General features: G+C 39.6%; 1 protein-coding gene across 4 annotated transcripts in view; it reads right to left on the reverse strand.

Annotated features, from left to right (window-relative positions):
• Window positions 1–13,586, reverse strand: part of PCNT (pericentrin) — a 240,105-nt gene that overhangs the window by 40,442 nt on the left and 186,077 nt on the right. For all 4 annotated transcript variants that reach the window (XM_077830537.1, XM_077830538.1, XM_077830536.1 and 1 more), the window contains exons 38-41: window positions 11,638–11,799; window positions 8,560–9,120; window positions 6,267–6,369; window positions 2,809–2,963 (exon numbers count right to left, since the gene is read on the reverse strand). In XM_077830537.1, coding sequence (XP_077686663.1) covers window positions 2,809–2,963; window positions 6,267–6,369; window positions 8,560–9,120; window positions 11,638–11,799 — 981 coding nt within the window. The remainder of the gene's footprint in view (window positions 1–2,808; window positions 2,964–6,266; window positions 6,370–8,559; window positions 9,121–11,637; window positions 11,800–13,586) is intronic.

Genomic DNA, 13,586 nt, shown 5'->3' on the forward strand with positions numbered 1-13,586 from the left:
CATAGTGTCTACACCTAACATGAATGTCCCTCCTACCCACTAGCAACTGTACTCTTAGTTATTAGTACAGCTTCCACCGATATCGTAGAATACAATTAATGGCCTAGACTAGTGCATTTTGCTGCAAGGCATGCCATGTGCCTACGTGACTTAGATGAAAAATATTCACAAACTTGGTGAATATTTCAAAAACAACAAAGGAAATTTCTGGCAATAAACCAAAATTTATTAAATCTGTTCTCATATAATTAACCCCTATTGTTACTAGATGACATCTGGGGTCCAGTGAAATGAGTCATGAAACTAGATGTGATGGTCTCAACTTAATTTAACACATTACACAAAAACAGCATCCCCAAAACATTTACAGCCTTAACAAGCCAAACATTGGTAATTGTTTCCGGTGTAATTATCAGGCTGAAACATCTTTCTCAACACGAATTCCGTGCCTCCAAACTATTATATGATGTACAGATGTTTCCTTGTCTCATTCCAGGGAAGGTCATTTAAAATTTAAAATAAATACTTTTATAGATTATTTTAATTAGAAATATCCTACCCTGGATATAGAGATATGGGTAGTTGCAACTCACTTTTGGAACATTAATATAAGCAATTTAGAAGTATAAATATTTAAAACAATTAATACATGCATCTAAATCTCTAGCTCCTCCAGTGGGTCCCATACCACTACCACTGAAGAACCAACAGAAGCTCCTGCAGCTGAGAGTCTCTCTTCTGAATAAAAGAACAGGTCCAAGGAGGTACATACCCATAACCATAAATGGCAAGCTATCCTTGCCTATTCCCTTCAGAGTCCCCAGCTGAGGTTGATCAATCTTTGATCTGCTAGGAGAGGGGAGGATGGAATAGACTGATAGATCCCGCACTACCTATATGAGAGTATTTAGGCACCAAAACTTAAATCCAGTGAGTTAACTTCATGAGAGCCTGAGCGCAATAGTGTGCTCCATATAATGGACTCCCTCTGTTTGAGAAAGGGAAATGTTTCTTAACTGGTGATTTTCTTTCTTCACATTCTTCTACGTCAGTTCACATTTTGTTTATAGTTCCTCACATCCAACAGATGGAGGCAGAAAGAATGGTTATTTCCTTTGTACAGTAACTGAAGTTTGAAATGTGTAGTCCCTATGTGCATTCCACTTGAGGTGCAATGTACTCCATGGGCCTGAGACTGAAAGATTTTTCATTAGCAGTGTTAGATGTGCCCTTTTCCTCCTTGGCCTCCCAGCCAAAGGTGTAAGGAGCAGGGCAGAATGGACCAAGTGCCCCTCCAATTCTTCATCTATCACGAATAATCTTAGGATAAGGATCTGAAGCAGAGGGAAAGGAGGGTAGCTAGCGGAATACAGATAGGGATCACAATCTTAAGGAACTCCATTTACTGTAAAAGGTAAGTAACCATTCTTCCTTTGGGTGATGGTCCCCATGCGTTTTCCACTTGAGGTGACTCACAAGAAGTATTCATCAAGGAGGAGGGTGCAAGAAACTGACTGAAGGACTGATCTGCCAAAGGAGGCATCTGCTGTTGAAGCCTGCACCAGGGCGTAACACCTCACAAAGGAACACATGTAGCCTCCTTTTGTTGCTCTACAGACCACTAGTAGAGGGATGTCTCGCAGTATCCACAAAAAGAACAGGAGGACTTGTGGCACCTTAGAGACTAACACATTTATTTGAGCATAAGCTTTCGTGAGCTACAGCTCACTTCATCGGATGCATTCAGTGGAAAATATAAAATCTCCCCACTGTATTTTCCACTGAATGCATCCGATGAAGTGAGCTGTAGCTCACGAAAGCTCATGCTCAAATAAATGTGTTAGTCTCTAAGGTGCCACAAGTCCTCCTGTTCTTTTTGCGAATACAGACTAACACAGCTGTTACTCTGAAACTAGTTCAGATGGAATTCTGACATCTCCTTCAGAATGAACTTAGGATATAGCCACGTATGGAGGGGGGTCTACCATGAGAGCTCCTAGCTCTCCTACACTCTTCGCCGAGGAACTGCTTAACCCCCATCTCTCAACCAATGGGATGCTTCCCCTCTCTCTGCAGGCACTGGAGACTGTTGAGTACTATTGCTAGTGCCCTGGCACCAGACCCTGTCCTCAAGTTCCATCCATCATTTTTAATGCCTCCAACAGTGAAAATGGTCTTCAATTAGCACATCTCCTGCTGCAGATTTCTGCCTGTATTTCCGCCATTTTTTAGAGTAACAGGCAGACTTTGCTACCGCAAGCCTGCCTCTGGCCTTGGGAGTAACTGGATCTGTGAGGTGTTTTCACTCCCTGGGCCCCCAGTACAACACTTTGCTATGGGGCTTCCCCATCAGGATAGCAAAGCAGCCAAGAAAACATCACACTAAATCTAAGGAGACGTTTATTCTGTGAACCAGCTTTTTCTGGAGTCTGAGAACAAATGATGCCCCACTGCTACCAGCTGGCACATGTACCACCAGGATGTGAGACTCAAAATCAGACTAGCATGTTGGGGCATCACCCCACTTCAATGAATGCAGCTGTGACTCCACCATGGAAAGGCAAGACAAAGAGCAGTAAACCTCGTCCTAGAGAGAGCCAGGGGAAGGAGAGAGATGGGAAGGGAAAGGAGGATGACCTTACTGCAGCCAGTCAAGAGGTAAATGATTAGTGAACATATACGGGGTAATGAATTAAGCAGTTGACTTATAGCTAACAGCTTTATAGAATTTATATTTCCTAGTGTTTTGGTTTAAGGTGAAAGACCACAACCAGTTCCTAGTATACTGGCTTTCCTACTACATATTACCTTCAATTGTGGTGAAATAGTTTCTTTTTCTTTCACTGGGTCCATTGCATCTTGAAATATTCCACAGTACTGCAGATAAGCCATGAAACTAGCATCCAGGTGTTCAGTTGGTTCTAGCTCCTGATTAAGTTTAGCTGCCAAATCTGAACTGGTATCTGAAAACAAACACGAAATAGTATTACAGATTGAACAAATCTGTTGTAGTGCAACCATAAAAGCAGTGGACACAAAATAATAGATTCCATAGTCAAAAGTCAGAGATGCTGTTGTAGCGTTCAATAGACAAGATATGCCTTGAATGATTAATAACTACAGATTCCTTCTGGCTCTCAATAATTAGAAAAGTTGTCCACATCTGTTTATCCCAAAACAGAATCCGCCTATGATGATGATAAGAAAATGGTTCGCATCACAAGAGATACTTTATCTAAGGAACCTACAGATCAGCCAAAGTCAGGAGTTCCTCTCTCCAAAAACAGAAATAAAAATGGCTAAATAAGAGTATGGTTAATCCTCTAGGCAAGAATCTCTCAGAACTTGCGTATGGATAAAACCCTCTAAACAGAACTCCAAGTAACCATCCTGCTTTACTATTCAAAGTGGCCCACTGCACATTTGTGAGTGGGATAGCAGAAAATTAAGCAAACTAGATATGACTGGCTGTAAAACTGAAGATCAAATTGGGCAAACTGCCTGTTACTCCAAGAAATCCAAACCACGTCTTTACCCCAAATTACAAACCATACATGGTTTTCCTTGTAAATCAAATATACCATCGATAATCTGTCCTTCTCCCCAAATTAGAAGTGCACATTCGCTTGCCTTGTGAGTCAAATCTACGTACTTCAATATGTGGATAATGTCTCTTGTTCTATTTTAAGTAATAAATAATGTGAAATGCTTATGTACAACCAAATATATGGAGTATATCCTCCAAATTTAGAAGATAAGGGATTTTACTGGTTTTCACTCTAAACAATTGTTGTATTCTAAAAGTATTAATTGTTTGACACAAGGCAGAAGGAATGATGGAAGATATAAGAACCAGGGTATAACTTTGGAATATTAAGAGAAATTGCTTAAAAGGGGGGATCCCAATTAATAGTAGAGTCTAACAATGAAATACAATCCTTGAAATGGACCAAATGTAAAAAGCCTCCGATAAGAAAAAGGACTGGATTAAAGAAATTTGTTATACACCAAAATCATCTACTGGATACCAATGGAAGCAGGAGAGAAACTAAGAGTACGTCTACACTGCAACATAAGCTCCGGGTTCACACTCCGGCTTTAGCCTAACCCCCCTTCCATCCAGAGAGAGAGTCCAAGCCTTAGTCAAGTCATGACCCAGGGTTTAAGCCCTATTGATTTGCAGTGTGGACACAGCCCCATTTGACTCATGCTCTGGGAGTCCACCAAAAGTATCCTACAGACCAACTTTCTTTGTCCTCTGGAGAGTCATGTTTTCCCAACTGCACCATGAACATAGGGTTAAAGTGGCCACATTTTGGGAGAGTGCTAGGAAGTCTGGAATATGGATGGTTGGACTTCTGCCTGCATAATGGAGTGTAGACGCTGGACCTCCAGGTTGGGACCCGAGTTCAACAATTCCTAAGTTGGAGTTAAAAAAAAAAAAGCGTATACGCTCAAGCCCTAGGTTAACAAACCCCAGGGTCTGCTAACTTGAGTTCTAGTAACCCTGGGCTTATGTTGCAGTGTAGATATACCCTCTGTAAGCTGAAATCTGAGTACGCACATGACACATGTCCAACAGGATTCAGAAGGTGGTCCTCTCCAACAAGATAGGACACTAGGGTACATAAACTGAAGTCATCATGCACTCAAGAGAGTTGATTGGCCCCAACAAGAAGCTGCAGAATCCTAAGTACAACCGACACCTGGACCAGCCATGTGGAAAGAACTCTTTCCCCCATCCCAAGGTTAACAGGATAAGAAGTGGTGAGATTTCATTTTAAAGATTGTGTTTCCCCTTCTATAATAAAAGTAACTGAAGGTTATCTTTCTGAGCCTAGATTCTCTAATGAGACCTCCAGCAACCATAGTTTAGATTTTAACTCCTTTATAAGACCAAGCAAATTAGCCTAGAAGACATTGAAAACAATACCTTTAAGCAATTGCTTTTAATATTCTAAACTTGTCCCTTTTGGGCCAATCTAGTCAAAGAGTAGCAACTTCCCTCTTAAAAGCACCTAAAAAGACAAGGGCATCCTCAGAAGTGCAATACGTGTTAGGAAGGGCGAATTTATGATCATAAGTAAATGTAATAAGAAATCTTGACAATTTGCATTGTTCCTTGATATAACAACTGCTGAGACTCAACTCTGGTCTGTGATAACTGTTTGCAAAACTATCGTGGTTGTCATGCACGCCTAGAACATTACTTGTTGTCTGCACTTCCGTGGTGAACTGTTGACTGTACACTAATGTGGTTCTGAGTGAATTAATAAATTGTTGTTTTGTTAAGAATAAGCTAGTGTCTTGATTGGAAAAAATACTGTGCAAGTTAAAAGCTGATCTGAAAAGCACCCACCAGTAAAACTAGTGTGCTAACACTCCCTGGATTCAATAAAAAGGGGTTATTCTATTAACACTTATCCAACTGGCAAACCTAAGTTGTTAGGTTTCCGCTTTAAAATGTAATTGGCACCTTGGCAAATTCATAAAAATGTATCCCCTTTCACACTTATATAGGTAAGCCCCTAAGCTTTACTGGAGGGGTTCCCAAACTTGGTTCGCAGCTTGTTCAGGGTAAGCCCCTGGCGGGCCGCAAGACGCTTTGTTTACCTGAGCATCCACAGTTACAGCTGCTTGCAGCTCCCAGTGGCCGCAGTTGCGCGAACCAAGTTTGGGAACCCCTGCTTTACTCGTATAAATAAGTCATTGAGAACCCAAAACTACTACTACTGATTTTAAATATTTCAGTCTGGGAGAACCAACAGCCAAATGTAAGTTTCATTCAGGGTGTTTCTAGATTAGAAGAGTGTGTGAAGATTGGGTCGGGATGTATTAACCAGTTCCACCCTAATCATGATCTTTTCCCTACCATAAATGCAGTTTCACATTCTTTTCCTCAATTTAGCTAGTTGAGATCAACCCGGGATATGTCTCAACCAACTGAATCAAGGTGAAAAGTGTTAACTTGGATTTATGCTAGGGAAAAGGTCATGATTAGATTGTGACTAGCTAAAACACCCTGACCTCTTTCTAGCATAGACAAGGTAAGACGACATGGGAAGGAACCAAGACACTGTTCATTAATTCAGTATTCAACTACTTTTCTAAACAGTCACAATATCTGAAATAGGTTATTTTCTTCACCTCAAAGAGATACAAAAGTGAAAGCAAATACTTCTATTGATATATTTTGGGTCTCACTTACTGAAGTTATCATACAAGCAAAATGAGTTATACATGAACTAATAGAAATTAAGACTCACTGCTGACATATCCATCACTTGCCCCCTCTAGACCAGACATTGTTGATCGTAGGTCATCTTGTGAATCAGATGGAGTTAAAGTGAAGTCATCAACATCTCTCACCTGTTAAAAACAGTATATACACAACATGAATCAGAATCAGGAGACATTTCTGGCCCTAATGGATCCGGCTGCACACTCCTTACTATTTAAAATCACCACTAAATAACTAAGTTATTACAAAACGTCAAATCAGTTATTGCATTTATGGTTGTAAACACCGTAGTTAAGGCTACGTACAGAGTTCCTTTGGAAGCTTCTTCCGCCCATTTTCACTTATTTCTAATGGTCGTAAAAATGTCCCTTTAGGGTTGAAGTTCTCTATGCTTGGTCACAGCCAATGTGAATTTTTTGGGAAAATTTTGGGGGAAACCCTTCAGCTACTTTTCAGTTATGGGAGAATTGGGGAAACTAGAATATTAAAAGGATATTTTTACTCTTCTGTTACACAAAATGTTGAACAAATGCCTTCTTTTTGTGAGGGCAGAGAGGATATGAAAGATAAGTTATAAGTGACTGAAAAAATACCTCTGATGACACTCAGTAGGGGCATTAGCGGAGATGTGATCAGTCTCTTGTGAAATCCTGCTCACTGTGCAAGCATAATTAGAGCAAGGCAAGTTCTACATTCTTCCTGCCAGGGGCCAGATAATGGCAGGGGCTACTCTACTCCTAGGACAATCTCATGAGTGAAATTGTAAAATGTTTAACCGAAATTTCACATTTAAAGTCTTTGGAACTGTCGCAGGATTAACCAAACTTTAAACTTTCATTTAAAGAAAAACAGTTATTTTTCTGCTGGCAAAAAGTACGTTCTGCTGTGTAATTACCATTCAATTACTATACATTCAGTTAAGTATTAAATATTCATTAAAAACTCAAAAAGCATTCAAATGCTTATTAAGAGATTGTTGATGAACATTTTCAAGGAAGAATGGTCTTAGGGGTATGGTACTGGACTGGGATTCAAGAGGTCTCAGTTCAAACCCCAGTGTTGCCACTGGCATCCTGGGTGACCTGGGAGTCTTTCCACTGATTTGAATAGACATCGGATCAGGCTTTCTGTATCTCAGCTCCCCATCTGCAAAATGGGGATAATATTTCTTTTCAGCCACCCTTTGCCTGACCTGCCTTGTCTATTTAGATTGTAAGCACTTCAGGACAGGGACTCTCTCTTACTAGTGCATGTAGAGCATGCCAACCATAATCAATACTGAAGCCTTTAGGCATTATTGTAATACTATCAATAATGAATTATAAACTCTACCAAAAGCAACTTCCTGCAGTATTCACAGCTGAGGCTGTGGTAGGTTGTCTAATGCTGAGGGCTGGGTCTGTGGTGAGATTTCACTGCACCGAGTGGTGGGAGGGAGGTATATGTTTATCAGTATCACACTACAGTTTCCAATAGACTCTGTACATTACAACTCAGTAGACACATAATTGTAACCACTCCTCCAAGAGGAAAGCATGAATACATATAGAAGGTAATATATAAGCTATTTAGAGCAGAGTCTTTAACTTTTAATGCAATTGCACAGAGCCTAGAACACTACTGGCACCACTGTAATATAAATAACACTGCCTTTAAAAAAATCAATTACCATGATAATTTGGGAAGAGACACCTTAAACAAAACCGATCTTTTAAAAACTGAGGAAAAATATTCACATGCAGACAATTGTTGCAGTAAGTTGAAGACTCCCATGACAACATGTAAACTCTTCACTGAGTGCCATTAATTACAAGCGGAATTTCATCCCAACAGTCACATTACTTTACCGTGGCCTTCAATTTTGAATTGCCATGCCTAACACACCGAGTCCCTTCTCCCTGAACTTTCTGAAGCTGCCAGGATACCATGAATGCTCCAAAATTTCCAAAATAAAACCCACACTCCATTGCCATTATTTATATTGCAGCACCAATCTACAGTGATGTCGAAAGAAAGCCTCTACCTTGAGGGGCTTACAGTTCAATCTAGTTTTCAGAAAACGAATGTCACTTACAGAGAGCAGTGATAAAATGATGTTTCAATACAGCCTAAAGCATGCTTCACTGTCTCCAACCAGGAGATGAACACATAAAAGATACCTGCTATGACACAGTATCTATTCTTCTTGATGTATACTTACCAATATTAGTTTCCACGGGAACACACAGAGCACATGACCCAGCAATAAAAACTTATTGGTGGAGGGATGGGAAGGAAGGATCTCACATTTAATATTTTTAAAAAACCCTGATAATTACCAGAATCCTTTTTTCCATATTTTGGTACTCAGCAATAGAGTAGGTACTTTCAGAGAAAGCTGGAGACTTTAAATCTAGTCTGGCCACTGCTTCCTCATTGGTATTAGCATACAGACTTTGATATCCCAACAGTCCAGGGGTGTCTCCTTGTACGACAGAGGATTTGTTGTGCTTCATTTCAAAGTCTGTGCTGTGTACACTATCAACTTCTGAGAAGGGTGTTAAGTGAAGACTTGGTTGAAGTTCTATGCTTGTCTCCTGCTTTCTCACAATCTCAGGTGAGTCCCATGAAGTCATATCCATGACTAAACATTTAAAGTCCTTGGGTGTCTCTTTAGCATGCTCTGTGTTTTGTGAAAGGTTGTTCAACTTGCATTTCATTGAGTCTGGATTTTGATGAAATTCCAAGATTTGCTGACAGTGCTTTTTCAGATCTTGCAGCTCTCTGGCCTTGTCTGTCATCTCTGCTTCCTGAGTCAGGAGTGTCTCTTGCAGTTGCTTAATCTGAGTTTTTAGATTTCTGCTGTGAGTCTTCAAGTCAGCTATAGCTGCATCTTTCTCCTAGAGTGAAACAACACACATACCCATCAATTTTCTGTTTCCTGAATTCAAATAAAAGTTCCCACAAGTGCAAATAATATTCAGCTTCTGAGAAGATTCTTTTAAAACAAAATATCCAATTTGTTATTAATCCTTGCTATGATTATAAGAACTCAGAAATAATTCAACATACTTCCTCATGACAGTTTGGCCTTTCTTTTACCTCCAAGCCAAGATAAATGAATGCATCTAACTCTTCAGAATAGCTACTGTAGTAAAACAAAAGCATTTAATACAGATTATATTAGTACACTACACAACAGCAATGTGTAAAGTAAACTATTAATGTAAATTTTTTAAATTACTTCCCTTTTGGGTTTCACTGGTATAGTTAAATGTAGCTGGCCAAGTTGTTTTTCGGTTTTTTTTAAACAGAGACATCAAAACACATTACCATTGGTATATGGGACATCTCCACTGAAGCAGGGCTTTTGCTGGAAAAGAGGGATTTTCCCATCCACTTCTACAGAACTGAACTATTCATTTAAAAAATTAAATTTATCCCTCGTAGTTGTGAAGATTATATTCATTTGACATTAGGAAGGTTAACGAATGCAGTGTTCTTTTTCTGAACACAAGTTGCTAAGAAGGTGTACAAAAGAATAGAACAAGCTTGTAGGGACAAAACCAGAAAAGATAAGGCACAAAATAAGTTACACCTAGCAAGGGACATAAAAAGCAATGTGAAGCGGTTCTTTAAATACATTACAAGCAAGAGAATGACAAAGGAAAGTGAAGGTCCTCCACTTAGCGGGGAAGGAAAGCTAATAACTGATGACATCAAAAAAGCTGAGGTGTTTAATTACTATTTTGCTTCAGCCTTCAATAAAAAGATTAATGGTGATCAGATACTCAACACAAATAATATTAACAATGGAGATGGAATACAAGCCAAAAATAGGGAAAGGACAGGTTAAGGAATATTTAAATATGATAAGATGTATTCAAGCCTAAAGAAGTTCATCCTAGGGTACTTAAGGAACTAGCTGAAGCACTCTTGGCACCATTAGAATTATCCTGAAAAATTCATGATGGACAGGTGAGATCCCAGAGGACCGGACAAAGGCAAACATCAGACCTATCTTTAAAAAGGGAAACAAAGAGGACTCCAGAAATTACAGACCTGTCAGCCTAACTTTGATACCTGGAACGATACTGGAACAAATTATAAAACAATCAATTTGTAAGCCACCGGAGGGTAACAGGGTCATAAGGAATAGCCGGCATGGATCTGTCAAGAACAAATCATGCCAAATCAAATTTCCTTCTTTGACATGGTTCCTGGCCTAGTGGATGGAAAGAAGCAGTAAACATGATAGATCTTGATTTTAGTAAGGCTTTTGACACAATCTTACATGACATTCGGACAGTGATTAATTGTTCCCGATGTCCACAGAAGGTAGAACAAGAAGTAATCAGCTTAATCTGCAGCAAGGGAGATTTAGGTTAGATATTAGGGAAAACTTTTTAACTATAAGAGTAATTACATTCTAGAACAGGCTTCCAAGGGAGGTTTTGGAATAGTCAACACTGGAGGTTTTTAAGAATAGGTTGGACAAAAACCTACCATGGATTGTCTAAGTGTACTTGGTCCTGCCTCACCACACCAGGCTGCACTTGATGACTTTTTGATGTCCCTTCTAGTCCTAGTTTCTATGATTCGATGCTCCTGTCATGAAACTGCCCTGAGGCTCAAATCCTCAGCCAAGTGCACAGCCAGTCTGTGCACAGTGCAGTTGCTCTGAGGTTTGGAAGCAGTGCTACCCCCACAGGCTTCTCTAACCGCCAATCTAGCCTCTTGGCTACAGTAGTATCTATGCCACTTCCATCCACACTGTGGCAGAAACTGATGAATCCACGTAGTGGTGGACCCACCAACCTTGCCCCCAAATTTTAGTTCTGCAGTAGTCCACAGAGAACACGTGCACAGCAGCATACAGCATGTCAGCCATCCCCAGACCCTTACACACCTCTTACCAGCCACATGAACACACAGTACATGTACTTCAAGCAATGGCAAGGAAGTATTCTGGCTCGTAACCTACTGGATGATTTCTCAACAGCTTCCTGAGCCAGTAGAACTGAACCTTCTAGTGTCATACTGAATCTGACCCATCATCTTTCTAGCCTTCTATATGTATAATAGTAGCTTCTAAAAATACTACAATTATGAATAAGTAAGTACTAAAGGATATATACAATATACAAAAAGCGTTAACATGAAGAATACAGACAACTTGTAGACATATGAACAGTACTTCAGTCTTTATGATCTGAGATTCTACAGATCTCATTTCCAACATTGACATTTGGATCTCATTTCTATCTGAAGCCTTTGCTTTAATGACCAGGACTCAAAGCTTCTCTTTGAAACCACTTTAATATTAACAATTGGAGAAAATTGGCAATGATGAAAAATGTGCCAAATTAGCTCTCAGTCCCTTTCACCCCATTACTACCATTACTATTCCAACATACCTTTATGTTCTCCAGTATTTTACCAGTCTGTTCTTCACTTAATTCTAATTCCTTTTTCACACAGGCTAATTCAGACTTAAGTTCTTCCTGATGCAATGTCATCTTTGTGATTAGATCTTTGTGGTTTTCTGAAGTGTTTGTTGCCTCTAACTGTACTAGAATCTGTAAAAGAAAAAACAATTGTAGGTTGCTCTTTTAGAAAGTGAGCCATTTCCACGTTGGTGGACTTCATTCTGTCAGTTTTGGAATTCCTATCCAAGCATCAACTACAATAATTGTCATTTTAAAAGAATGAGCTCCCGTAAGCAACGTTTCTACAGAAGTGCTGATAACTTATGGGGTTTAAATAAAAACGTGTTTCAAGTTATTATTGTATATGTTTATTTTACAGAAGGCAGAGAATGAGGACAGATGCACTTCACACACTAGGGGAGGATTTCACCACACAATCTTCAGCACAACCTGTGTGGTTCTACTTATAAATCCAGGTGTGTATTTAGTATTAGCACTGTACCATCAGCAATTTGAGCTTCTAGTAACATTAACCAATGACAATTTGAGATCAAATAATTCTATTCCTATTACAGGACAGCAGTATCAACACTGCCTTCCTTAATGTTGGTGCCAACAGAATACATATTTGCTATTTATTATATGACTCATTACAAGAAAGGTCTGAGGAGAAGTATAAAGCATATGTTCTAAGCATGGCTGTATATAACAATCACCCTCTTTAATGTTTTAAGAAGCTGAGTAAATGCAACATTTGGACAGGCCGTGTAGTCTAGGGATTAGGGCAACAGACTGAGCTCAGGCACATGGGTTTTCATCCTGGGTCTGTCACTAATCTGCTGTGTGACCCCTCTGTAAGGTCACCTCACCTCACTGTGCCTCTGTTTTCTCTCCCACCCTCTGTCTCTCTCATCTATTTGCACAGTAAGTCCTTTGCAACAATCATACATGTGCCTGTACAGTGCCTAGCACAATGGGGTACTGATCTCCATTAGGGCCTCTATCTACTGTAATACAAATAATTATAAAAACATTTGCTTTGCTTAAGGATTAATACTTTCTATAACCACTTAAGAAGGTGCAGACCCATTGTACAGAAGCACACATCTACAGATGAACAACATATATGTAAGTGATTTTAGGCAGTATTAGTATTTGTCTTGTCCAATGTGTACCTGAAGAAAACACGAACGCAACATCAGTGAAGTCTAACTAAATTCACTATTGCTACCTCAGTGATAAGCTACAAAAGCCTAACTAGTGAAATCACTCCAAATGTTAACAGAGTAATTTCTCAACTAATGAGCTGCACACAGTTGTGATGTTTGCACTGTGAAGCAGCATGTGAAAGTAATATGATGTAACTATAATGTTCTATGACATCATGACAGGTGTGCACGCATGTTTTATATCAGTAATACTGTAATTAATGGTCATTTATTTTGCTTAAGTCTCAGCTGTTTTGCCCTGAATTGGACATTGCAGAGACTGTAATAATGCCAGAGAAGCGTTTTGCCTAATCCATGTAGCATAATTGGTATCTGGTCTAAAAAAGCCACTTTCCTGCCGTCCTGGCTAGGGACAAGTAATATGGTGTGAATGAGCAACTCTGGACTTTTATACGAGTATAGTTCTTTTGAAGTGGGCATCCTAAATCACAGAAAGGTTTCCTCCCCATGTGTGCATTCATACACCCAATCTCTCTCCCTCCGAGAGTGCTTAACCAGAGCAGGTTTGCTATGCATACTCTTGATACCACAAAGCACTCTTTGCTCTATTCCACCACCTTAGAGAAGCCTTAACCAGGCAGCAAATGTGTGCATAATTGGCACCTGCAGAGCAAAGCAGAATATGCTCCAGAGAAATGCTCTCCAGGTTAGGGCAGCTAATGAAATTAACGGAGATCAAATGATCTTTTCTGATTAACTGATTCTACA

The sequence above is a fragment of the Eretmochelys imbricata genome, chromosome 11, assembly GCF_965152235.1.
Source record: "Eretmochelys imbricata isolate rEreImb1 chromosome 11, rEreImb1.hap1, whole genome shotgun sequence".
Classification (NCBI taxonomy): domain Eukaryota; kingdom Metazoa; phylum Chordata; order Testudines; family Cheloniidae; genus Eretmochelys; species Eretmochelys imbricata.